At 41.4% G+C, this 27,473-nt stretch overlaps 2 protein-coding genes across 3 annotated transcripts; one reads left to right on the top strand and one right to left on the bottom strand.

The window, feature by feature from the left end:
- Positions 1-2,567: 2,567 nt before the first annotated feature.
- On the bottom strand, positions 2,568-7,387 carry LOC133958243 (transmembrane protein 138-like). Of its 2 annotated transcripts, XM_062393026.1 has the most exons (6): positions 7,287-7,369; positions 6,565-6,858; positions 4,935-5,455; positions 4,647-4,818; positions 4,393-4,468; positions 2,568-3,281 (listed from the first exon to the last, which is right to left on the bottom strand). In XM_062393026.1, exons 4-6 carry the CDS (start codon positions 4,770-4,772, stop codon positions 3,169-3,171), a joined length of 315 nt encoding a protein of 104 aa, XP_062249010.1. In that variant the 5' UTR covers positions 4,773-4,818; positions 4,935-5,455; positions 6,565-6,858; positions 7,287-7,369; the 3' UTR covers positions 2,568-3,168. The 2 variants fall into 2 exon arrangements, with proteins under 2 accessions (XP_062249010.1, XP_062249008.1); XM_062393024.1 differs by lacking the exon at positions 6,565-6,858 and having other exon boundaries at positions 7,287-7,387.
- A 1,961-nt stretch (positions 7,388-9,348) lies between these two features.
- Positions 9,349-27,059, top strand: LOC133962051 (CD151 antigen-like). Its single transcript, XM_062397519.1, has 8 exons — positions 9,349-9,622; positions 12,827-12,911; positions 16,461-16,652; positions 21,723-21,797; positions 24,301-24,405; positions 25,221-25,379; positions 25,596-25,682; positions 25,820-27,059. The coding sequence occupies exons 2-8, from the start codon at positions 12,828-12,830 to the stop codon at positions 25,877-25,879; spliced, it is 762 nt and encodes a 253-aa protein (XP_062253503.1). The 5' UTR covers positions 9,349-9,622; position 12,827; the 3' UTR covers positions 25,880-27,059.
- Positions 27,060-27,473: the final 414 nt, after the last annotated feature.

The raw sequence follows: 27,473 nt of genomic DNA, 5'->3' as shown, positions 1-27,473 counted from the left end.
GCACCACGGTGATTCAGCAGAGTGACAGCCGCAGGAAGAAGAGGTTCCTGAACCTTATGGTCCGGCAACGGAGGACCCTGTAGCGCCTCCCAGAGGGGAGGAGCGCAAACAGTATGAGACTGGCTTGGGAGAAATTGGGTTGTTAATGAACAAAGCTGTCTCTAACTTGGTCCAAAGTGAAACACATGGTTGTGTATAAAGCAATCATACATATTTTGACCATATCTGGCCATTAAATACCACTTAAAACAGATTTGATCCAGCTTGGACCTCAAGGGGTCTGAGAAAGTACACTTGAGATGACCTGTGTTTGGAGCAAGATGAAATGTAAACTTTGTCGTAGAACAAAAGCAAAGACATCATCGTAAAGGTCTTGACCTCTGGAGTCACTACCATAGCCCAATGCAAACCTATGGGGGAGGCCATTGATTAGGGCCAAAACCTTGAAAAAACTAGATTTGACCGTTTTATTTGTAAGAAAAACTAAATCTTACTAAACAGGTGTTTTTCTCACACCAAAAAACCATAAAGAAGCATGCAAGGTTCACGGTCGCATCTCACATAATAGTGAAAACACATTAGAACTACAAAAGATGGGAACAACACACAAACACGTACAGGAACGCCATTCAATTTGTAGTTCTCTGGATGGTTCTTCCTGGTTGAGAATAGGGCTGTGAAAATAGGGTTTAGAAAACATATTAGCGGTTTGTTTTTTTAACCATGAATGAATATATTGAAACTGACACACATATCTCGACATAGATATCATCAAAACACATTTCTATTAAGAATCATTGCTAAAATATAGCGTTTTCCTAGCGTGGATGCAAGACGAACTTAGCCCCGCCCACAACATTTGAGGTCGGGAAGTTCGGTCTGGAGTCGCTCCGTTTGGGAGAAATTATGCCTGGTTCGAAAGTGACCGGACCAATCAGATTGTCAGGGCGGGCTTTATTCGATATCGGATAGATGATCAACGGTAACGTAATAAACCACGTCATCAAAGTGCGCTTGGGTTGAATTCGTTTTCAACAAACATGCCTGCAGCTGGAGAGCTGAGATGTGTAGATGCTGCCATTGAGTCTGTTTTAGAAGACATCGACAGCGCATTCATTTTGAAAGAGGAACAGAGAACGCAGAGGCGCTAATCCCTAACGCCCCGCGATTGGCTGTTCACACCGGACGCTGAAGCGACGTTGAACCACCGGGCAGCGCTAATAATATCACCCGTTGATCCAGTAGATTAAAAGCATATAGTTACTTGTTGCTCCAAAATTAAGCAACAGCGTCCCAACATTTGTCTTTCTTGGTGTTGTCTTTATACAACATGTTCCGAGGATCATACAACATCACTGTACTTCTCCACTTCTATTATTAATTTAATGTCATCCATGTTGAAGAACTTCTCCGCTGTTTGCTCCGTTAAGTGTCGGGTGTCGAGGGTAAATTACGTATTCTCCACTCAAGCCTATGTGGAGAATACGTAGACACCCCCCCTCTCTCTCTCTTTTTATCTTTATCACTGCTGTGTGTGTAGCTGTAGTGGATGGGCAGAGGGGGACATTTAATAATGTCATTGGTAAAATTAAAACTCCAGGACAACAGAAGGGGAATTAAAAGTATGGGATGCATATTTGATCATTTATATCATATACAATACGTCATCAATATCGTTTTAAATCGTTTTTCAGTGTGTTTCCTGGTGCGATACACTCGAGTCAAGCGCAAAAAAGGGTTAGGGTTAGGGTTAGGGTGACCCGCACAAAGGTTTAACATAGGAGTGGATGGGAGCCAGCTGTTATTTAAGGCTTGGCACTGCGCTTAAGAGTCGCTTCGGCATCCTGTGTGAACCCAGCGTTCGTAAATAACTCACAATGAGTAGCTTAACATATGTCACATACTACGTTGCTCTGATTGGTTGTAGGTCTATCCAATTGAGACAAGAGGCTTTTTTTTTTTCTGGTTCGGTTGAAACACGCCCCATAATCACAGCCCAATGGAGCGGTAGCAGACTCACATTCTGACTAGAATTGTGAGTATGACAACGTCAAGCTAGCTTTTTCCACCAGGAATACAGCAATCTCCGCCATCTTGCTTTATCAGAGCGCTGCGGAGGTCTGCGCAGGTGCTTTTCGTAGGATTCTTTCCGAAAATTTAGCGTTAAAATTTCATAGGATTATTTACGAACATTTGGACATAACTTTTTGTAAGAAATCTGACGAACCGTTTCATGGGATCACATTGGGAGGTTACCACCATGTTACAGAATTTCAGTTTGTGTGGTTGCTGGTGCGGCCATCACACACTACATGGGGAAAAATTCCCTATGTTATTTAATGCATGGCATGTTTCTTTGCTATATATCTTTTTTAATATTTAATATTTTATTTTGATAACCAAATTTAGTGAATGCCGAAAGGCACACCATTTTATTGTATCACGTTTAATGTATTATTGCACAGCATTTACAATGGATTTGTGTTTTCGGTTAGCTCATGGTACCTGCATTGTCCTTTACAATCATGGTCTCACACAGGGTTTTAATGATTCAACTGACGTGTACACAGTTTGTATTTACACTTTATTTTGCAAATGAAACACACATTCACGTAAATAATCACGTTTTCCAGAAAGTGCAAATCAAAGACTTAGCCAAAGCCTCAATAGTTGAAGTTCAATATTGACAACACAAACTCAAAGCTCCACACAAACAATTGCAAATACATATAGATAAAATGCAGAATAGTCTTTTAAAAAATTCATAGCATTATAAAAAGAAAAGAACAATGGGCATTTGGTGACAGAATACCAACAGAATTCTAACAAATGTAACAGGAACAATCTTTTCATTCACGTTTATCTTCAAACAGCAAAACAGGACTCTCGAGACGTTCTGGCCTTAATGTTCTTAAGAAAAATCCTGCCCGATTTTGGCACCTGCGCTTCAAGAAATTCATTTTTAACCCAGAATACTTTCAATATTATTGCTTCCTTAATGAAACTGACTGCATATGTATCAACAATACATTCTCTGTATATTTAAAAACAAATGTATGGAGGTGGTCACTTTTGCCCTTATATGTTTTCAAATAAAAGAAATCTTTCCACATGTTGTGTAAATTGTTCCATCCGTGCTCTGGTTCTGGCGTCTGTGGCATCGTGTGGTCACTGTCTGACCTGAGCGAAGACGTCTCGCAGCCACGGTGAGTCCTCGTAGAGACGAGGGTCACCCAGGTACTCCGCGGTCCTCTTGTAGAAGTAGTAGTACAACACAGAAGCTGTGAACAGGGGGAATGTGGGAGAGAAGGTTAAATATACATGAAATTATAATTGTTTCCTACATTTTACTTTATTTGTAAGGTTCCCTGAGGGAAAATGTTGTGGAATATTTATAATATTAAAAAGTAAAGCCCCCTAGGTGAATTTATCACAGATACTGACATTTATGATTTTTAAAATAGTTTTTTGTGTCCCAAGGAAAATATTTGACATAGTATTTGCTGTGGCATCGATCGTAATTTCTGTGTTTAGTCTATTTGTATGTATTTTCCTAATTTGCTGTTTGTTTTTTAAATATTTCCACCTTCGAATCCAAGTGAGTGGCTCCTGTTTATTATGACTGTTCACAGTTTACTTGAGGCAGCTACAATAAGTGACTGTACATAGACAATCAGACATGGTTAATCCCCTCCAGCATTTACGTCTTCGTCTTCAGGATCATGAAAGAACAGTTGAGGTCAGCAGACTTCACTGTGTCTTATCTACTTGATGATTAAAGAGATTTGGTGAGGCGGGTGACGCAACACTGCATCACCCACTAACTGGCTGGCTGGGGGCTAACACAGTAAACACATAGCCAAAGAGAACAAGGCTGCAGTAAGTTCTCATACAGCATCACCTGCAGAGCATAACAGCTAGACAATAAATCCCTTTATCCAATTAGGAGCTTATATGTGTATGAAATCTGATCAAAGTGTGGACCCTGAGGACAGACGGAAACAATAAACTCTGAGGACGAGATCAGTTTCCTCCTTCAGAGAATAAAAACATCTGCATTATCAGGACTGTGATTCATTAAGTTAACAGGGTGACATTAGCCTGTTAAAGGTAAAGGCATCATTTATTCTATTTAATTTAAATGAATTCAGCTGGAAGAAAACTAAACTTCAGCTAGATTTTAATATGTCATTAAAACATCCTGAAAACTGATTGTTTCCAATTCAAAATATGATTTATATGATCAGTGCATTGCTGTGTGCTTCACTTGGTGTGTTTAAGAATTTAAACTACTGTGTACATCCTTTTTTTTACCCTTTGACAGAATAAACATGATTTAAAAAAGCTCTTACTCAACATAAATACCTTTTGACATTTAACTTATCATCTTACCTGCTCTTTGGAACACAAACAGCACCTGAAGACCGTCTGTCCACACAAATCTGTTGGTATTCAGCCAACGCAGATTCTGAAAAGACGATAGAAAACAGGAAATACTTCATACTTAAAAGACACAGAGGATGATACACATTATACTTCATTTTCTTCTTTTAATTTTGGAACCAAACTGTTTGGGAACTGGACAACTTTTCATCTGGTAGGTATCCTGATAACACTGGTAGATTCTCTCCAGTGCTGTTACGTACCATAAGCCAGGAGTGGAGTATGATGCTGAAGGTCAGGTAGAGAGCAGAGAGCATTAGCAGCATTCTAAACCGCTCTAGCAATATGGCGACCAGGCCGACCTGGAACACGAAGGTGTTAAACAGCATCAGCAGAATGATGATCACGTTAAACAGGATGGAAATGTCCTGGATTCTGTCAAAAAGAAGGAGAGAAGAGAAGGAACGTATCAGTTCATGTCATTGCAGCTTCCAAAGCAGAGGATTGTTTAGGTTGTTTGGAGACAAAGATGATGTTTGTCTGTAACTTACATGAAAAGCACCAGCTGCACGGCCGGTTCAGTCCTCAGCAGTTCACTGAACGAGTTGACGAACAGGTCGAAGGAGAGCAGGCTGAACTGAATTAGCAGCACCAGGGAGTAGTTGCTGGTCTGGAGCGTCTCCGGCCCGAAGGCTGGGCGCCCGGGCGGACTGTGGTTCCACGATGGATCCAAGGCTGCACCGCTCTCGCACACATGCACTACATAGAAACATAAATCCACACGCACACACTACGGCCCTGACTGTGTGGGGTTCCTGATGAGGCGTTCTGATGACTCCACTCTGGTTTCCTGAACGCAGGTGAGGTGATACAACATCAGGGCTCCTGTTCACCCGCTGAAAAACTGAAGTCCGTTAAGTGTTGGGTTGGGATGAGCTGCCGCAGGAAGATGTGAACATGTCACAGCTGTTTACAAGCAGCTCGATCCAGTCTGTGTGGTGGTGAAGCCCCCGTGCACTGGGAGGCCACAACAGGTCAGACATCAGTGTCCATGTTACATCCAGCAGAGATTCTGTGGAAGAAAACAAGAGACTCATCAGTGTTCTGATAAACTGTGCAGGCTTTGTTTTAGGGTGTTACTGCTTCACGTGCACCTGATGCAGAGACTTGATTTGAAAGAGAAAAAATACAAACTTAGAAAACCTATCCAAGCATTTCACAATGAGTCCATTTGGCTGTCTAACGCTGTAGACCTAAAAAACCTCTGCCAAGGTCCTGAATATGCTTGATTTCCAGATCATTATTCTGTGACAAATCATCAAAAATGTTGAATAGAAACAGAAAGATCTCCTCCCTGATCCAGATTCTCACCCGAGTTCTTTCTCGGGTCATGTCTCACCACCCAAAGCAAAATCTTATGGTAAGCGGTTACGTTGTTTTTACGGAACTAACAAACAACGAAGCAAACAAAGCCTGACGACCTCGGCAGTTAAACTTCACACTTTACAAACTCTTTTTGCACCTTTTTAAAGAGTTTTTTTTTACATTTTAAATAGCATAAATCTTCCCAACTGAACAATAATGATAACGAAAATAACTGTGTACAGCACTTTTCAATACACGTAAAAAGCTTCACATCAAACAATATGACACTCAAAAACAATCTGAATATAACAGCCTTTATATGATATTAAAACATTTTTCAGAGTTCTGTGCTGCCGTTGGTTTGAAAAGGAATGAATAGTTTGGGGCCAAAATCGATTTCTCATCCTTTTTTTGATTTTGCTTTTACAATTTGTTAAAATTAATTTAGCATTTCATGAAAATCAATTTGAATTGCGTTGTTGTTTAAAATGTTCTCCACAGATAAACTTCCCTCTACTCAAATGCTCTGTATTTTATTTCTTCACATTTCTGCTTCTCTCGTTCTGTCGGAAGTTGTTACTCTATTCAACCAATGAAATAGTCAATTGTTGTGTGTTAAACAAAGCGACGGGGACATTGATTGTGTTGAAGTGTTTCTCAGCCTCTTACAGACACGGACAAATAAAACCAAACCTATCGGTGCCAATACAGGCATTTCAATTGAAAATATTCAACTTTAAACGTCCTGAACAAGTTCCTACACTGATTACAAATGAAATCCCATCAGGATATTTAAACACGAAATCACATAATTACCAGAAAGTAGAAAATCATTTAACCAGACTGTGAGTTGCTCCTTCTCATCCACACTTAAGAACAAACTGTTTGTGTTTCTCCTTTCACCGACACCGATGTGAGTGTTGGCTAAGCAGCGAGTGTCGGCTCCTCGGGCCTCTCCTGAGCCAGGATCACTCTCCAGCCGGCTCCCTCACACTGACACCAGGCGGATCCTCTTATGACCCCTATTTTTACAGCTTGGCACGGCCTCAGCAGGTGCGAGGGAGATTAAGCGAGAGGCACCGGGGCCTCGGCCAGGAGTCTGCTTCACTCCTGAAAGACGTCCCAATGGGAATCTGGGTTAGCAGCTCTACTGTTTGCAAATGTGCATCAACAAAGACAAATAAAACCAGATGGAGGTTTTACAGGTGAAACATCTTGTTCACGGTTTCCCACAGCTATGGTTTCACATTTGAGAAGAAGTTATATCAACGTTTTCTTTTTTAAGGTTTTATCAAACTAGGCCTGATATTTAGTTTTTCTTTGACAATAACAGAGGCGTGATTTAAAAGACAAAGCTTTTGTTGCTGTGAGCGAGCTCCCAGTTTGTCGTCCTCAGTCTCGCTCCAGTTAATCTTCTTAAGAAACTACAGATCAGCTTGTTTGCTTTACACGGAAATCATCAAAATTCTCATTTCGCTTTCACAGGATTTCTACAACTATTCTATCAAACTGCAGCCGAAGCACCAAAGTGTGTTTACCTGCATGTGGAGGTTGATTTGAGACGCTGTCCGTCTGTCTCCTTATGATGCAGGAGGCCACAGCACAGATTGACAGCTTGTCTCTACATCCTAGCAACAGCTTTAACCCCCACCCCACACACACATCTACCCCCACCCCACACACACACCACCACCAACGCCTCTCTAAAAGACAGGCACAAGGATTTTGTTGCGCTATGAGCTGTGGTGAGTTAACACTAATCTTCATGGCAGCAGCCTTCAGCTATTAATAATTGTTGTTTTAAATGTAATGTTATTAATAATTTGTGGATGAAATTAAATTATGTATTCTTTTACAATGCATGGGTGCATTGGTATGAATTTATTAGTCCTTTTTTTATATTTTGTCAATCACTTGAAAGCACTTAGCACTGCAATTGATTTGTTTGAAAGGTCCTGTATTAATAAAGTTTGATTGATGATTAATTGATTTATTTATAGTACCCGATTAAATATGATAGAATGTATTTCTTTGTGCGTTTGGTTCAATAAAGTCTGTCCCCCACTGTCTGACTGACCTGTGTGAGGAAGGTCAACGGATTAAGACTTGATGAGTAAATGATGACGGGTTATTCACTGAAGCGTTCAGAGCCTCTCCTGTGTCTTCTTCAGGATTACGGTAACGATTCCAGGACAGATACCTGCAGCTGAGAAAAGAAAAACCACTGTCCTCTAGTGGTGAATGTGCCTCAACACACACAGACACAGACCAGTGCGTCACTGGATCTGAGGAGCAACATTCAGACAAGTAGTGACCTGTATTAACACGGAGGTCCTGTTGGTAACTGTAGCTATGGACGTCCACTGTCTAATGTTGTGATAATAGGAAACCATTTATAGCCATTTCAAAATCTAAAATGGTTTATAATATGTAGTTGATTACTTTATCTGTTTTTAATAAATTATTATATAAAGCTTTTGAGATTGAGTATAACCCAATTAATCCTCCTCCAGCATGGCACCTTGTTAGCAGTTCAAGAATGCAATTTTAAATTGGAGTCATTAAAGGACAGCAGGGTTTAACAGACCATCAGTTATTTGTCTATAATTGTTAATAAATCATTCATGAAGGCTTCTTTGTTAATGTCCACATGTTCTTCAAACCATCGGACCAACCAGACCATTAGAAGCATCCCTAACAAATTAATTATGAATTAAATAAACTGTTTAATAATAAATCCAATGCTGGTGGATTTTCCCCCGACAGCCACTAAAAATGGCTCTTCTTAATATATAGCTGATCTATAAAGCATAAGTAAATGATCTGTTATCCAGTAAAGACATTTAATAAACACTTTAAGAACAAGGCATCGGCAGAAAGTGGCACCAGTGTGTTCTTACAGTATTAACCTGGTCAGCTCGTCCTAATGGTTTATTGATCTGACATGAGATCAATACACTGCAGGCTTTATTAAATACACTCCTTCAAGCTTTAATCAATGAGAGAAGAAAAGAGATGTTCTCCCTTTCAAATTTTAAATCTATTCGTCAGTTTGTTTATTATTATATCTCTTTGTTTTAATTAGCTGAGCTTTGTTTGCTTTAGAGTAACGATGTTTGCCTTTTGAGAATCGTACACACACACAAACACACACACACACACACACAAACAAATGCATAAATACATATACCTATAAATACATACATACATACAAACATGCATAAATACATACATACACACATATATACATACACACACACATGCATAAATACATACATACACACATACATGCATGCATAAATACATACATACATACACACACATACATACATATATACACATACGCACACAAACCCTTATACACACTAATACACACACACACACACACACACAAACACATACACATACACATTCACTTAAATTTAAATTTATGTTCTTTTGAGCAAATGAAACACGAACCAAACCGCTGTATTAATTTGCTGAGGTGAATAAAGATGAACTTAGTCAGATAACTAGTTAATAAAGTTATAAACTGGGTTTTAAAGTTCCTATTAATCCTTTATTCACACGTGTTGTGTTCCTGCTGACGCCCCAGTGGAGGAAACCATCGCCCCGGGACAGAAGAACAGCCCAGGAACAGTGAAGGTGTCCCGGGGTGGAGTCAGCAGCCGCAGCCTCCTCTCTCTCGGTCTCTCGCTCTCTCAGCTCCGCACCGCACCGCACCGCACCGTGACTCCTCTCGTCCTCCTGCTCCACTCGGCTGTCAGCGAACTCTTCTGTCCGAGGAAAGTGGACCTAAACCCGGCCACGTCCAGGACATCTCCCCCGGCATTGTTCATCTGTGTTCCCCGGCAGAAGCTCCGACGGACGGCAGGTAAGACGGAGCAGGAAGTGGTCGCTGTTAGCACCACAACGCGCCCGCCACCTAGCATCTCTCACACCGGGTTTATTTTAAATAAGCGACCCAGACGAACCATTAACCTGCGTCACACGGACACTACGTTCAACCACAACGTGTCAACAGGTGGCTACTGTCTTTAAAAACAGGTGGTTCTGGGTTCAATCGGTGGTTTTCCTCCCGGGGGGCTCGGAGCTTTAGCATTAGCTTCCCGATGCTCCTCCGCAACACCGAGGAAAACAACCAAACTGCGAAGAATCTGTGGATAAGGTGATGGAGTATAACATGATGGAGGTCGATGTGTGGGGAGGGAAACAACCATGGTTTACACAGAGGATGGTTGTGGGTTCGAAACCACAAGGACGTCTCTCCACATCCGTGCAGACACAAGTTGGGCTCTGTAATAGAAATGCATTGTTAACTTTTCCCCTTTAGAGACACAACCTGCTCAACAATAACAATCATGAAGTGTGAGTAGTTTTGTGTTTAGTTTAGAGCAACAACCATAAGTCAATCGATCAATTAATCGATTGCATTTCTTTCTATGATGTCTGTTAATTGGCCAATTGTGGTTTTTGCACTGTTAATGAGACAAAGTAAAAGATATAATCACATATGAGTGAGATATTTCACTATTTTCTTTTTACAAACAATGTTTTACACAACAAATTATGTTACAAATGTAATTGAGAGATGTTACAGTCGTAAGATAATGTGTTATTGCTCTAGAGCAGCAACTGTAAGTGAATGAATCAATTAATCGATAAAGCATTTTGCTGTATCTCTGTGTCTAATATTGTGTTAAACGATTTAAATTTTCGGTTTTGTTGATCAGACAAAGTTAACAACATGAAGATGTCACCTTCAGGACACTTTACTATTTCCCCCATAAATTAAATAATTTAAAAGTAACCGAGGGGCAGTATAATGATAAGTGTTAAGGTCAGACTGTTTCCTGTGTCTCGGGTGAATTGTGTCCAGGTGACACAGATGTGATTCACCCGTACTTTAAAACGTGAATCACTTCCTAAAGAACTTCTTTTGTCTACGTCAGATAAAAAGGTTTTGTTCGCACAGGTTAAATCTGATCACTTGTTTTTCCAAGTCTGGTCAAGCAAACGTGGGGTTTAAGGAAGAAGGAAAAGGAACTCCTCTGCCAATATAAATCTATTCATGGACTAATCTCTGGAATTCCCTCACTGTTCATTAAACATTAGACTCTTAAAAACATGAGTCAGCGACAGCTCCACGTTTAGACTCCTTCTACGTTGAATTGACATTGTACAATAGTTGATATTTCCTGAATATTTGGTTAAAAACATTGTTTATAATATAAAACTGGTGATTTGTGCAACAAGCGGCAGTAAATGATCATTTCTCTCCCAACGGGCCTGAGAAAGGTATATCCAGGACCTGTTCTGAGTATTTCGCTGCTGTAATCTCCTTGAGTAGATAAGACGGGGGCATTAACTCACTGAATGTGGATGGTGGTGAGTGTGGTCGACAGTCTGAGATACAGGGACCAGTCTCGTGTAATGTGCCCTTGAGTAAAGACGTCACATCCTGAGCTAATAAGATGCATTATGAAGATCAAGCATTCTCCAAAGTTAAACCCTCCATGAAGAGGAGACGTTCCTTCTGGAGCATCTCTCGCAATTTTTTTGAAAACAGGAAGTTACCTCCTATTGACTCAGCTGCTCTGAAAAGTGAGAGACGGCTTCGTCAATAAAGTCTCGTTAGAATTTAATTAACAGGACCTCGCCAAGAGGGTCCACCGAAAAAAGACAGATGGTCGACAGACGAGGGCCCGGGACAGACTCAGTCATTCATGAGGAGCACTCGTCTGGAGCGACAGTAGCGTACGTGAAGGTGGGGGAGCAGAAGGCAGAGTCGGGAGGAGGAGGAGAAGTGTTTGATAAGAGGCTGTCGGAGGAGGAGGAGGAGGAGGAGGAGGAGGAGGGCGAGTCCGGGCTTGAATGGCAAGTCAGCCGAGAACATTGTGCGGTTGGAAAGAAAGATGTTAGACTCAGGGAACAAAGCTAGAGGCAGCGAGAAGCAAGTGTTGTACGTCTGTTTCTATAAATCCTTAAAACTCGGGAGTCGTGTTCGACACTGTAAAAAAAGCATCACGGTTTAACAGGGTCACTTACTGTGGTTTTAATACAGAGATTGTCGGGATAAATCTATTTTCATTCCCCTACAAGGAAAACCGGCATCACTGTTAATCATTCAGCCCAAGTACAAGGAATTGTGTTCAACCTGAACTGTCATTCATCCGATCTTAGAAATGCAGGCTGCTGGAAATATTGAATTCTCTGGAGAAAAATGAGAATATTTCGGATGTTTGTACCAGGCAGCGGGGGGGGGGGGGGGGGGGGCCTGGCAGACTCCCTGCTCCTACTCAGTGCTTAGTCATGGATCTCTCTGCATACACATGAAATAACTCAGCTCACTTATTCTGCCGACAGTGCTGATCTGAGTCTCACCCCCTCCCCACGGCCGCCATTAGCCCTGTTACATCTTATCTAGTAAAAGGGTCTCACACAAGCAATTTATTTAGGGCCCTGTAGTCTTTGTCTACTAAGCAAATCACTGGAATTTCAATGAACTTAATTAAGGTTAAAGTTATTTTAGATGGTCAGAGGGACACTGGGATTTCATCCAGTTTGAAGCTGCAACAATTAGTTGATTAAACGGCAGCCATTTAGTAATTTCAATTGTTTCAATAAGTTTTTAGGAGAGCTGCCAATTTTCTTGTTCCATCTGCTCAGGTTTGAAGTTCGGCTACTTTTCATTATTGTCATATATGACTTTAATTTGAATATATTTGGGTTTGGGGCCGTTTAACAGACGAAGCAAAAAGAAGACATCACTGTCATTAAATTTAGTGAGAGAAGGAACCTTGGATAATACGAATAATTTGTCTTAATAATTAATCTCTGGACATCTTCTTGTGATTACTTTATTCATTTATTTTAGAAGCTATTTAATTGCAACAACAGTTTTTTGTGCAGCTGCTCATGTATAGACGTCTTATTTGTTACATTTGTCTTCACCACCACATTTCTTTTTGACAGATTTCAGCTCTTTTTCATGTATTGACTGTGTTGTAGGACTTAAAAACATCTCTTACTGTAGTAACCTTGTCCTATCTGACCTAAGATCTGTTGTCTTTCGCAGCATGGGGGCTTATGAAGAGAAAAAGGAAGCATGTGGAACCATCTGCCTGAAATACCTCCTGTTTACCTTCAACTTTCTCTTCTGGGTAAGTTTCTGTCGGGCAGAGTTGAGCCAACACGAAGGACTTGACTTCACAAGTGAGTCAGTTTGTCTGAGGAGCTCCTCAAGCTCCTGCATGTTCAGGGCAGAGTTTTTCCTAAATGCAGGCGTGCCCTACAACCTTTATAATCTGGGGGTGTAACTTTTTTATTGCTTCCTGTATTATCTTTTTGATTTGGTAATGCCTTATAACATTTGATCACCAAGTGAATTGCTGTGAGTCTGAAAAGAAGTCAGACTGGGCAAGAAACACAAACTGTGGTGGGAATGTGAAACTAAAGAGCAAACGACTCACTGTCAGGGAGTCGATAAGAAACAATCATTACTCCCAACTTAAAATGGGAGAAATGACCTTAGATGAAGCAGGTAGTTTCCCTACATGTCATAGGGAGGGAAGGAACGCCAGATAAGAGCTTTCTGGAGTGAGCTATTTGTTCCAAAGAGTTAGGTGAGACTAGCTGAAAGAGAAAGAGGTTATGTGAGGGTGAAATTTCCAGGACAATACTCAATGTCCTTAATTGACATATTTCCATATAATGAAATGGAAAAGTTGGCTGTTAAAACTCCGGACAAGTCAACGAAGCGTTTTTGTTCTGGCGATAGATAAAAGCCTGCTGCGTTTCCACTTCACAGAATCAAAGCCGAGTTACATTCTTTCACACAGAAGCTTCATTCAAAGCTGAATTCCTCAAAACTTCCAATAGCACCTACAAATAACTGTTTTTTATGACACGGATGTGTGACAATACGAGTGAGACACCAGTGAAGCAGCCATACTGTCGGTGTCTGTCTCGTTCTCAGTGTGACATCTCACTTACAGCTCGGCCCATATGTGATAATCGTCTGTCTGACAGATTCAGATCGCTCTCAAATTGGCAGATAAGCAGCACTGAGACAAACCCGAGAGATACAGATCTATGGATGTTTCAGGACTAGATCGTCTTTTGACCGTTGACTTGAGTGAGATTGTGAGATCATTTTTTAAATTCTTTAGTGTAGCTGCATGTAAATGTTAAACAGTGTTTCTGGACTAAACTAAATGACCTCACTGCAGTTCCATAAAGTAATTTGCTGAATAACAGCTGTTCAATTACCTCAGGAAGAACATATGGTCACGATGTCCTGTTGACTATTGATGCACTGTTTGTTTTTATGAATTTAAATGTTTTTAAAACCAGATTGAGTTTAAAAAAAGTTAATGCTTATTAAATAAGTAAATAATATGATTGCTTTATTTGTTAATGTTCATAATAGGGCACAGGGTATCATCGGTTCCTCCTTTATGATTATTTTACATTTTTTTTTTTTTTTATAGTTTTTCAGATCACAACAGCTGCGTTCTACATAAGAATTCAAATTATTTTTTAATATACACTTGCTATCTGCCGTGTGTGTAATATTATGAAGGCCAGAAGTTAACCTTTAGCCAACAGCGCACCGCAGTGCATTACAATTAAAAAAAAAAACTTCTTGTGTCAGCAATGTTCATAATACAATCAAATGCAGAATCATGAACTACACATGCAACACATTTGTGCATGAGGACATTGAAAAGTGTTATCCAGCTGATAGACGACACATATTCAGTGTTTTCCTAAATGCACATCTTTGCCTTGTGAATCAGAAAATGCACTGAAATAACATCTAAAAGTTGCAGTCGTTACCACCTGCTGCCACCAGGGGTCACCAGAGTTTGGAGTTCCCTTGTGGAATCTCTCAATCACTTTTGGACAGGGTTCGGTAATTCATGTGTCTCATTCATGTTCAACACACGGTTTAGTTACTGCAACGACTGAACCACGTTCGGAGACTTGATTCTGTTGTTGAAGGGTCATAATGTTTTATTCAGGAAGCAGGATTGTTGTAAAACGTTGTGAGAGGCTTTTATTTTACAAAGGTTTTCAAAAATATTGTGAAATAGTGTGGCTTTTATTAATATTATGTTAAAATATATCAATTATTTGTCTGGACTCCTCTCTACAGAGTGAATTAAAAGCCTCCTGTAGTTTTGATCGAGCACCAACACACCTCTTCATGTCAGGATCGACCTGCTCACCTCTCACATGCAGGAGGTGACAGGAAGTTAGGATGAAAAACACTGAGGATCCCTGACTTTTACAGGCTGCCTGACTCTAGCATCAAGTCAATGTGAAGTCAGCTGTGTTATATAATATAATAATATACATTTTAAAAAGAACAGACGGTTATATAGCTAATTACTGCTCCTGTCAAGTAGTCAGTTAAGAGTTTTAATTGGATGATCCCCATCTCTCTCGCTCTCTCTCTCTCTCTCTGGGTATGGTGCAGTCTGAGTCAGTGTCTACTTTCTGTGGTCGTCCTCTTGCCTTAAACATTAAATCTGAATTAGTCAGGCAGTTAGATTGACGGCTTTGGCAGGATGACAGATTTCTGTAGCAGAGCTGCACCATCTGCTGACTCCTCGTAGTAATATCATCTTGATTTGATTTGCCTCGTATTCACTTCAACCGATGGCTTAGATAAAGCTTGACTATGAAAGTATTTATTTTATGGATTGAAGCATATATATATATATTTTTTATGTTTGTTTTTGATTACAGTCAGTCCATCCTGTGGGCTTATAATAAGTCCTCAGATTTGAAACCATATGGTGGCTGTGCAGAGTCAAACTCCTGCATCAAAAATCATTTTAAAGTGAATTTTCCATACCGGCAACCACCTTTTATCTTATTGATCAATTAATGTGATTATTTTCTTATTTCAATTCTTAAAACTTCAATCACATTCAAACTGATTTATTCATACAGCAGGTTAAAAACAACAGGAGTTGAGAAGTGCTTTTCAAATACAGCAAGTGGATAAATAGAAAATAAAAACAGTGTGAGAGGAAGATGCATTAAACGACACACAAGCCAAAAGTAAATGAGATGAGAAATAAGAAATAGACAGAACCACAAGACAGAATCATGCTGAATTAAAAGCAAGATTAAAATGTACGGTTTTTAAATGATATTATATCATAATAACCAAAATAATAAAATGATGGGATGGGAGGTTATTCCAGAGTTTAGGAGCAGCAACATAGAAAGGCTTGGTCTTCTTTAGTTTATATAGGAGACGGGGGGGAATGAAAGGAGTTGGGCATACCTAAGTGACCGGGGGGGCAAGATATGGGATCTGGAGATCAGTGATCTAATGAGGGGAACTTTTGTTTTGTCTGCCAACAGTAAAAAACACACAAACATTACATTTGTTTTAACTCGGGACAAAGAAAAGCAGCAAATCCTCTCATTTGAGATGCTGAAAACGCTCAGTCATCACCTAGTGGCACCTGAGCAGCTCTTTCTGGCTCATTCACAGTTATATTGCAGCATGAACTGATTCTAGATACTCTAGATTGTTTCTATCAGTTCACATTCAACCATTAGGCTTTCATTTCAGGCTCCTCCTCCTCCATCGCCTTGAAGCTCACGTTCATATTAAATCATTTAAATCCTGTTTCAGGGACCGATGTTGTGTTTCTGCTCTAATCACGTGCTCTCCTCTCCTCTCCCAGGTGGCAGGGGGCATTGTGATGGCGGTGGGTGTTTGGACCCTGGTGGAGAAGAGCGACTACATCAGCCTCCTCTCCTCCAAGACCTACGCCGCCTCCGCCTACATACTGGTCCTGGCTGGAGCCATCGTCATGGTAACAGGCGTGCTGGGCTGCTGCGCCACCTTCAAGGAGGAGAGGAGGCTGCTGCGAGTGGTAAGACATCACGTCAGGGTGGAGGAATCCCAGTGTGTGAAACCTAAACGAAACCAGAACCAGACATAGTGGGAATCATTTGCAGGCAAAACATTTCCAGCTCATAGACTCGAGTTAGATGTGTGATCAGCTGGCGAAAAGACAGACATACCAGTTTTTAGCAATAGCTGTAACGTTTGTCAGCGTTGGCATTAATTAGTCTTGCTTGAATAATTTTGTTTTAACATGCAGCTTAACCTCAGTTAATCTAATATTACTGGGGAATGGTCTTTTCTGAAATGCTGTCCATGCCGGTCAGGAAGGTTATACAGTTTAACATATCACAATTGTTATGCCCCTATTTTCCCTCCAGCCTCTTTTTCACATATGGTGATAAAAGGAGAGACACAAAATGTCACTGAGTTCATTCAGGAGGATGCTCATTCATTTATTTGTTCACTGAGGTCATTCTTAGGAGCGGATTTAGTTTAAGCCAAAAAGTAAATGTGGACAATACACGACATTCAGAAATAATGAGTTTGTTAGAAGGACATTTTGGTGCCAGACGCACAGGTGCTGAGAAACAATACAGGCCAAGGTTGCCGTCAGACAAAACACCAACTTCACAGGAGACAGCACGTCTCTCATTTGGATTTGACACATACTGAACACAGACAGAGCTCATGTTGATCCAGCAGAGACACCTGCATGGCAGCTCAAAATACAAACACGCACACAGACAGGAACACTACACACACAAACAAACACACACATACAGCTCTCTGGCCTTCAAGCACACATTTCAACATGTTGAATTTATACAGGAACATCACTGTTGGCACCACTCAAATGTTTCTGCCTCACAAGCTTTGCCAGATCATGCGTCATCTTTGCCATTATCCAGTTTTCAGCGGAATCCAGAAGAATTCAGCTCAGCTAGATATTTTCGGCTTGAGAAAAGGCAGGTGTTAAAACACGGCCAGAAGCCACAGTCACACTTATGTAAAATGTAGATTTCATTAAGTTTAGTAAGCAGGTTCTAGAGAACAATGAGTTTAGACATTTAGGTACACACCGCACCACAACAAATTTAATGCCACATTTAATTACCTTTTCTCCTCTAAAACATCAAAGCTTATTTTATTTGCTGGGAGGCGAAGGTCGGCCAAATACTACATTCACATGTGTGAGCATGATCGTCTTTGCCTCAGACTTAAACTTATGTGTATTGTTAAGTGCCCAATAAACCGCAATGTTGAATTTTTGCGATTTGGACCGATGATACTTTTCGAATTTTGAATATTTGCGACCGGTGGTCTTTAGCAACGTTACACTCATCAATGTAAGTGATGTCGATCATAACAACACTGCATTCACAACCACGTCGATGACATCTGATTCTGAGGCTCTGTGTTCTGGGTCCGTCACTGAACTTCCAAACAGGCAGGTGGAGAAGGGCCCCCGCACTACACTATATAAAAAGCTGGCATTGTCTGATTGGGGTATACTGCACATATAGGGTATCTGTACTATCCGTACTATTGGATGAGAGATAATCCTCAGTGACAATAGTTAAAAAAATGTTGTTGCTTATAATACTGTAATACAACATCGTGAAAAGTCAGATTTTTAATTTTAGGGGAATATTGAGGTAAAAAGAAACTCCGGGATGCTGAGGCTGACAGCAGATTCTCCGGGCAGCAGTCTTTAAAACATAATTTAAAGGTCTATAGATCGCTGCTCTGTAACATCTCACTTTGTCCAGATTTTTTGATTTGTGACTCAGCAGTTGTGTGTTAATCGAGACGCAGGCACCACCTCCTCTCCTCTGTGTTGTGCAGTAGATTTAAAACGCTCCGCGCATCCTGAAAAGCTGAGATTAGGGCGATGAATCACAGTGAAGGAATGAACTTGTCAGCAAGGAGAGATGCTATCGAGATTGTTAAAGAGGGCAAACATAAGGGCGGAGGAGGGGGGGTAGATTAATTGTTTTCCTGTATGTGTTGAGTGCCTTGTAACTGCTGGAACTTCGCGAGAGAGCAGCGCTGATTGGCAACAGTGTCCCGTAACCAGAAGGTCAACAAATCCCACCACAACATAAAGCTGTGAGGAGGACATAAACTGTGTGCAGCTGTCTGTTGATTAAAGGGAAGGACGTATCACACTTTAAATCAGAGATGATCTGCACACGGTGTGAGAGGGGTCGGATAGACAAAGAAAGAAAAGAGGAAACTCTCCCAATGGAAGAGAGAGGGGGGGGGGGGGGGGGGGGGGTTGTCTGCTTTGTAGAAATTGACAGAACAGCATAATTGACCGGGGGAGAGGAGGGAGAGAGCTTTTCCTTCCAAATGACAAAGAGCCAAATGGAAAACAGTCTGATCTCTCTTTGGTCCAATCATAGACCGTAGATAAAGTATTCATTTAAAATTGATATATAAAATACAGAAAAACACAGCAACTTGATTGTAAGGAATAAACTCAATGCAACATGTAAGGACAAATACTCACAACTTTCTGTCTCACAAAGTCTGTGTCTGTTTTTTTCCATTTAATGAATTTAGTTTGCTCTTATTTAACTGTATTAGTTTCCTATGTCTCTTTGCCCTGGATCGTATTTATCTGAGGCACCAGGCTGGCAGACCTGCAAGCAGAGGCAAAGGTCAGAGTGATCGCTGCTTCGTGGCTCCCTGCTGTCATGCTGGTCCGCTTGCAGCCGGCCTGCTGTTCAACCTGATGAGTCTTTCATGACTTCTCTTATGACCGTTGCTCATGAACCTCGAGCGTTTATTCAGCAGCACAGTTATTTGAGGACATTCTCTCACAATTCAACAAGGAGTGAGACAAAAAGCTCTGCTCAGTGTTGTGTGAAGAAAGATATTTACCAAGTTTACTGCTCTTTGATTTCTACATGGTGATGACTCACAACTAAACCAGGTTGAGGATGTTTGTGTCTGTGTGCAGCTGTGCAGAAAGTAAACTCACTTGTGTGTTTCTTGTTTGAATGCATGGTGCATCATGAAGAGTTGAGATTATGGCCACGGATCACCTGTCATCGAGGCTGCAAGAGATTGTAGAAGATGGACAACATTTTATTGAACCTTTATTTATCAAGAGAAGGTACATCGAGCTGGAGAATCTCTTTTTCTAAGAAAATCCAGGCCAGCACACAAAAGCACAAAGCTGCAGACAGAAAACAAAAAAAAGACTCAATAAATAGAGGATAAGGACATTTCAAGATTTTCCACTTTGTAGAAGGGCAAGTTAATTACAATGACATCTTCAGGAATCTTTAACTTGTGGTTTTAAAGAATTTACAAATGATTTCTTTGAGATTCAAGTCCTTCTCCATCATCTTCTATACGGCAGGTGCAGAATACACAAAAGCCCTTCTGCCAATTTCTGCACAGGCATTTGGGATGGAAATAGATTTTCTGCATTATGCAAATACTGTATATAGGTATAATGGGAGCAGACCCAGAGAACTGCAGTCTGCAGTGGCTGAATGTCTGTGTGTGTATCCTCGTCCTCTTTAGGACCTTTTCATCTTTTAGGGTTTGGGTTGCAATTAGATTAGTATAAAGGTTAGGGATTTCAAATGTGATGGTTGAAATAGAAGAAGAATAATGTATATGTTTGTGTGTGTGTGTGTAATAGGGAGAGTACAAAAAGCTGAAGTGTGGTGCTGTCACAGACTTGTACTTACTCAGTGGACCTTGTTTGTGGTGTGATATATCTTTGTTGAAACTTGTGCACTGGCTCCGTTTCAGCGTTGTAAATCTTGTGTGTTGTTTTCTACTTGCTTCCTCTTTCTTCTTATATTTTATACCGTGGTTATTTAGCTGTCTGGGCTTTGGAAGAGAAAGTGGTTGTGTCAGAGGGACCCTCAGACCAGAGAGCCTGTTACCAACAGAGGGGAAATCATGACTCAAATTTGAAGAGTCGCGTTCCGGCCATGATTGCATAACTGCAGAGGTTTGTGAGTTCACATTGTGGAGGCTGTAGAGGCAAGAATGCAACAAGCCTAAAGGCCAAGTTACACTTTGTCACAGGTCGTAATGTCCAATATTGTTGTGAATGTAGAGGCCATGTTTGGGCTAATTCTATGCAGGACACCAAATAGATTCAAAGGTATCATCGTTGTGGTTTTGGTCACTTGAAGGAACTTTCATTTAAGGGACAGGTGTTGCTAGATCGAGGAGTATAGTGAAAGCACAGGATCATCAAACATAAAACCTGGTTTTAGTATCACAAGAAGTACATTTTGGGATCTTTGTGTCCTTCCTCTGCTGTCATGCTTCTCGTCAAACCTTCAACACGTCGTCACAAAGCATCGGAGTCCGCTCAGCATTCAGACCCAGAGCCACTCCGAGATCTAATCAGACCAAGCTATCAAATCAAAGACCACGTCCATGTTACCGGGCAGATTTTCACCCCCTGATAGCAGCAGGCCGGAGGAGTTTGGGTCAAGGTTTTACTGCGATTAAAATCTCTTCTCTTCTTCAGTTCTGATAAAAACTTGGGCTTGAAAAACTGACCTTCCCTCTAACTCCTCTGAGTCTGGTCACGAATCAGCAAACATCACTTAGAGGCACAGCGGGTGAGATGTGCCCCTGAGCACTCACTCAAAGTTTTTTTTATAGTTTCAGGATTTAAGAGTTAAGTTTAAGAGTTTTATGGCTTTTTTTTTAGGCTGTACTTGGTGCAGTTGTATTTGACTACCTCAGAAACATGTGTGAGGTGAAATGAACAACTAACAAAGTTGTACAACTTTCTTTTTTGACAACTTGTAAGTTGACAATTCTGCATTTTTCAATATTCAAAGTTAAAAATATTTGAATTCTCTTATTTCTCTTCTCTTATTCTCACTGATTTAACATTTATGTCACGTCTGCCATATGTGAATCTGGACGTTGACATCAATTAGCTGTCCAGTTGAAGAATTACAGTTTTGACACAATCTCATCACCTGTAGCTGCCGTCATGTTTATAATTTGTTCGAACTGCCTTGACTTTAAAAGCTGTTTCATCTGTTTCCTCCCATGAAGAATCCACTGACTGTATTTTCTCCTCTGTTGTTCCCCTTGTCCACAGTACTTTGTCCTGTTGCTGTGTATCTTCCTGTTGGAGATCCTGGCCGGCGTCCTGGCGTACATCTACTACCAGCAGGTAACCCCCCCCCCCCCCCATCCCCCAGTCCCATTGAATAAATAATATATATTTAATGTACTGTACAATACATCATGATATATTTAAAGGAGTGGCTGAAAATGTTTTCAATTGACAAAAATACAAAATTCAAATCTGACACACAGGATTTATCGTTTGTGAATCTCAAAGGTAATGTTACTATGTCCACTGCTGATTTACTAAATCAACAGAGCATCTTCCACTAATATTTCAGGTTATCTAATCTGAGCGCGTAGTTGAAAGTGTTGTTATAAAACACACACAACACTTTCAGTTCCCACGTGGCGATGGCATGTAATTCTAACTGAGATAAACGAGCATGACAAATGAGATCTCAGGGAGGAAATATGAGACGGCACATTAAAAATACAAATATCAGACCGGCAAGATTACTCGTGCTACATTTAGTCCAAATGGAATGAAAAAATGCCTCCAGCTGTTCACATAGCAAGGCTGAATGCACAGTGTCAGATTCGTTTAAAAACATTTTTTGATTTCTCTCAACTGGTGTAGTCGGATAGAGCTGCTCTCTCTCACCAAAGACAGAACGAATAGGAAACTCTAGTAACACAGGTTAATGATTAAAAGGGATAAAACTATGCATGTGATTCTTTCCTAAGTCACTGTAGTTTAATGTCAAAGCAGAACTAAGCCTGTCAACCTCCCTCTGCACAGTTCAGCTGTTTTGCTGCTACATTCACATTTTCACTTCTACAGGCTGCACTACAAGAATCGCAAATCAGGCCTTTATTCCTTGTGCAATATTAACTTGACATCGCTCTCCAGCAGTTCCCGGTCCCTCCCTGAGTATGGTACTAAAGCCGGGTGTGCCTGTAGATCGGCAACAGGACTTCTCACAGTCTGGTGGTGCAGTGCTATCATTATAACTGCCTCATTCATAATACACAACTGTGAACACGAGCAGTCGCTGAGCTCCACAGCTCCTGTCCTGCTTCCTAAATCTGTCTCTTCTTTACTCGCTTCCGAAGAGTGCTGCTTAAATCTCATAACGCCACTCATCTTTCTCCTCTTACTATTTCTCTTTCTCTAGTGGTAAGTTTAGGAAAACTAGTATTTACATTTTTCCCAGATGCCAAATACCTTATGGAACCTGCCTGCTTGTAACTGCCCCACAAACACTTCTTCACAATTAACAAGCTGCTGATTCTTCAAGGGGAGGGAGGGGGGGGGGGGCTCTTCAGTGAATTTCAGAACAGATCTTCATGTTATAACCTCCTCCACCTTTTTATAAAGAAAACTGATGGCAGCAGCAGACTACACCTGCTCATGCAAACATCTCAGTGTTGCCTCCTTCAGGCAAAGTGAGCGATAATTGTTGCACTCCTTCTACACGCAGCCAATAAGTGCTGCAACAAATTTTCTCTAACTGCACTCATAGCTTTCTCTCTTAGAGGATGGGGTGATATCTAGAAGAGGGAACAGCAGAAGTGGCAAGTTAATCTAGGGTGTGTGACATTACCCCTCCTTCAAATCGCCAGCCTCCTCCACTAAAACAACCTAGTCCCTTAAGGCTTCTGGCTTCTGCCTCTTTGTTTCTTCTCCTTGCACCGGGCATGATGACTCTAGTTATGAAAAAGAAAGATCCTGCAGGTGTATCAGTCATAATCTTCAGGTGGCACCTGTGTCCAAACTGCAGATGCTGCTACCTTCCTTTGCCTCTAGATGGCGCACGCTGACCTGTCGTCACACACTTGTAAACTGCTGCTGCTACTTTCTGGATAATGGACGATCTGCAGATTTGTGTGACTCTGCAGCTGAGAGATACTGGCCTGATTATTTTTTTATGGTGACGTAATCACCACCATAATGGAGGCTCGAACTCCATTTACTCAGAAATAAAAGCATATGCTTGAAAGCATATGCTTTTATTTCTGTTTGGGTAATGCAGAGCCATAATGGTGCTCACCCCCCCCCCCCCCCCCCCCCCCCAACTACCAGCACCACCACTACTGTCTCCACTTATTGAGCAGTTTTGGACTTTGAATAGCTGTTGATGACGACTCCGCTGCAGAAACTGTCAACAGGTGAAATAAAAACCTTAACTCTGCCTCCCCCTCCCATCTCATCTCTCTCCGTCCTCCATTCCCTCTCTTCATAATTCATTCCCTCGATATCTCCTTCCAGCCTCGATTTACAGTGGTTCCCCAGCTGGCTTGTTGCCATGGAAACTGAGCCCCCCCCCCCCAGACCTCCCACTCCTCCAGTGAGCGTTGTCTGCCACTGGTCTGGAGAACAAAAAAAAAAAAACACAGGCTTGTTCTGTCTTCGCCCCGGTTTGGTCCTCGTCTCCACCTCGGAGCTGGTGTCCATGACGTCCTGTGTCACATGAATCTCATCAGTACAAATATCAACAGTTGCCACTCACACATCACTGATGGTCGTGTTCTGTGCTGGTCCAAGGTTTTTTGGGGGTTGCTACCCGGCTGCTGATGCATTGTTCTGCCTTTCTGTGTCTCAACAGTTGAACGAGGAGCTGAAGCAGAACCTGAGGGAGACCATGACCCAGAAATATCAACAGAAGTCCCACGAAGGCATCACCAGGGCTGTGGACAAGCTGCAGCAGGAGGTGCGTGTCTGGAGGGTCCTTTAACTGCATATTAGACGACAACTGATATTTATTCTTTACAGTACACCTCTTTGACCCAAAAGCAAACTGGATCTTTTTAGGCCTCCACAGCTTTGTATTCTAAATTAACCTTAGCGTCTTATCAAAGTCACGTGGACCCAAATGGGGCTTGTTCACTGGAAACCTATCATCCCATCAGATTAGAGATTTGATGATGGGGCGAGTCAAAACAAATCCGATTGTCGTCCCTCTGACTTCAGCTCAGCTTTGGACTTTTCTGTTCTCTGCTGTGTTTTCCATCTCTTTGGCTCACACCAGTCGACGGCACACAAAGAAAAATTTATAAATCTGAGGTGTAGTTGGTTTATATTTAATGCTCGGCTTTCCGAGTTTGAAAAGCCCCCGGCTATCAGATGTCGGCATTTCTTTTTTATACTGTTCTTAACTTTTTGTTCTGGAGCATTTCCAGCCATTTGTTTGGACTTTCTGCACTTTTACTTTTAAAGGAATAGTTAAACTTTTTGCTAAAAAAAGCTTTTTCGCTTTCCTGACAATTTACTGTCGGTGCGAGGATCGATAGCTTTCTTTCTTTCCTGCAGCCAGTTGGCTTATCTTATCAAATTGACTGGAAGCAGCTCTTCTAGCTCTAAAGTGCACCAATCTAAACACGCAAACTTGCACTTATACAAGTTAAAATGGGATTTAAAATATAGTTGTTGGTACAAAACGGTTTTCTAATATTTCGGGGTTTTTCTTTCAACTCTTCCAACTACCTGTGAAGCTAAAATATGTTTTCCCCTCGTCTTCCGTGTCAGTTCAAGTGCTGTGGGAGCAACAGTTCATCCGACTGGGCCGCGAGCATCTGGATCCGCTCCGGAGAATCCCAAAACAGGGAGGTGCCTGACAGCTGCTGCAAGACTCAAACTGAGTTGTGTGGCCGCAGGAGCCACCCGTCCAACATCTACAAGGTGGAGGTGAGAGGATGAGGAGTGATGAAGAGTGATGCTGTGTGTAGGCGGGGTTGAGATTCCAGCACCTCATCTGTATTTCTGTCATGTCTCCGGGTCTTAGAATAGACTTCTTTGTGGAGTAAGAGGGAATAAAAGACAGATACATATATACGAGGTGTATACAAAGCATTTGTTTGCAGTGAGACTCCGACATGAAGTGAGACTTTGCTCTTCATTTAGGGCGGCTGCATCACTCAACTGGAGAAATTCATCCTGGACCACCTGAAGATCATTGGAGCGGTCGGTGTCGGGATTGCCTGCGTACAGGTGAGCAAAGAGCAATCTCCACCTTTTCCATCACGTTAACAGAGACTGAATGAATGCACAGTGCATCCGGTGAGACTGCAGCTTTTTTGTTAAATTGTGTTTTCCTTCCTTCCTTCCTCCTTCACTCCAATCCCCAGATCATCGGGATGGTGTTCACATGCTGCCTATATCGAAGTCTAAAGGCAGAGCCGTACTGAGAGAAGCGAGAGAAGAGAAGTGTGCGGGTGACGGAGGTAACTTCATCACCGCGTGCCACACACTCACAGCCCATAGCTTCTTTTCTTTGCCGTGGACTCAGGGGGAGGAGAAGTCTGTCCATCGTACATCAGAAGATCTCATCTCGGTAAACAAAGGGTGGAAGAACACTACAAGGTTTCTTTAGTTAATTAGGCACTTAAATGAATGTCTCTGCTCCACATTGAAGACACAAGCGCTGTGAGGAAAAGCTTCTGAGAGAAACTGATGAGCGTTATAACACAAGATTGTGTAACTCAGTGTGTAAAAACATTGTAGTTCTCTTCCACTCTGATTCCCTTGATGTACTTTGATATGTGTGGGTCTAGTTTGACACCAGAGAGAGTGGGGGGGTGTAAAGATCGATGGAGTTAAACTGGCACTTTGCAGAAATTATTAATCCTGATCACAGCAGCAAGTTTCAACAACCCCTCATCACGGGTCTTCTTCTACTGAAACCTTTAGTTTTCACATAAACTCAAGTTTTTGATATCTGTGTTCGATCGCGGCCTTTTTAAACTTTTTAATTGTTAGATTTTATACTTTGTATATGATGATTTTCTCATGAACACCTGATGTGCTTTCTTATGAACGATTATTTCCCGTTTGATGCCTTATAATTGTTCAGTGTCACGTCACTGTATCGTCTTGTTTTACGCTAACCTGTGACGATTGTCTGAGAATGTTCAGGTTCTAAAGTTTGTGCCATTTTCTCTATTGCTTCTCTGTTATTGAAGTGATATTGTTATTGTGTCAATGACACAAACAAGCAGTGCCACTGATTTCGCTCATTAGAAAGTTCCTCATGCTTTTTTTTCACAAGGGGTTTATGCCAAAGTTGTCGAGTGTAACTTGATGTGAGGACCTACTGTTTCTCTTCAAGCCGTATTCACTTATCTACTGATGCCTCTCTTTTTTAGATTGTTTTCCTAAATGAAGATTTAGTTCACTTTCCAATAGACCATGAATATGTATTATTTTGTATTTAACAAGACACGTGTTGGTAGACGAGTTTCTCACTGTTAGTAAAATGATCTTATCCCGTGTGCCTCAAAGACGACATTAAATGAATCTGCTGTATCTCTGTGTCTTTGTGATAATCCAGGGATTTATTTTACTCTGAACAAACATCAGTCAACACTTCACTCTGCTGTGCTACTTTCCCAGCTGTCGAGCAGACGTCACCAAATGAGAGGCAGCAGGGTTTTCAGGGTTTTTAATAAGTCTAAGCGGCAGCGCTGCACAAACGCTGAGCGGCTCCTTTACTCTCCAGGTCGGGTCATCCCAAAAAAACTGCCAGAATAAAACCATTATTGTGTTAAAACAAAACCATGTGCCTCTAACCGGTGGCCCTGACACAATTGGCACCAGCTTACAGGTGCATTAGTGTATTAATCCAAACCTCAATTCACTAATGTTACTGTAGTGGTTTGAAGGTGGCATGTGAGCAGCTGCTGCTCCAGTCTCTCACCTGGACCTGGACCTGTGACCTGAGTTGCTCTGCTGCGGAGTAGGAGGCTACAGCTCATTTGAACCCCCCCCACCCCCTGCCCGCCT

This window comes from Platichthys flesus, chromosome 1 (assembly GCF_949316205.1).
Source record: "Platichthys flesus chromosome 1, fPlaFle2.1, whole genome shotgun sequence".
In the NCBI taxonomy this organism is placed as follows: Eukaryota; Metazoa; Chordata; class Actinopteri; order Pleuronectiformes; family Pleuronectidae; genus Platichthys; species Platichthys flesus.
The sequence above is the reverse complement of the archived record's forward strand: the minus strand, read 5'-3'. Positions and strand labels throughout refer to the sequence as shown.

What these genes read in the sequence shown, in the direction of transcription:
- LOC133958243 (XM_062393024.1), bottom strand. Translation starts at nt 4,772, where the DNA reads ATGCTGTTTAACACCTTCGTGTTCCAGGTCGGCCTGGTCGCCATATTG. An exon ending in TACTCCACTCCTGGCTTATG is followed by an intron (nt 4,469 to 4,646) that starts GTACGTAACAGC and finishes TCGTCTTTTCAG; the next exon opens with AATCTGCGTTGGCTGAATAC. An exon ending in GTTTGTGTTCCAAAGAGCAG is followed by an intron (nt 3,282 to 4,392) that starts GTAAGATGATAA and finishes CCCTGTTCACAG; the next exon opens with CTTCTGTGTTGTACTACTAC.
- LOC133962051 (XM_062397519.1), top strand. Translation starts at nt 12,828, where the DNA reads ATGGGGGCTTATGAAGAGAAAAAGGAAGCATGTGGAACCATCTGCCTG. An exon ending in CCAACATCTACAAGGTGGAG is followed by an intron (nt 25,380 to 25,595) that starts GTGAGAGGATGA and finishes CTCTTCATTTAG; the next exon opens with GGCGGCTGCATCACTCAACT. An exon ending in TCGGGATTGCCTGCGTACAG is followed by an intron (nt 25,683 to 25,819) that starts GTGAGCAAAGAG and finishes TCCAATCCCCAG; the next exon opens with ATCATCGGGATGGTGTTCAC.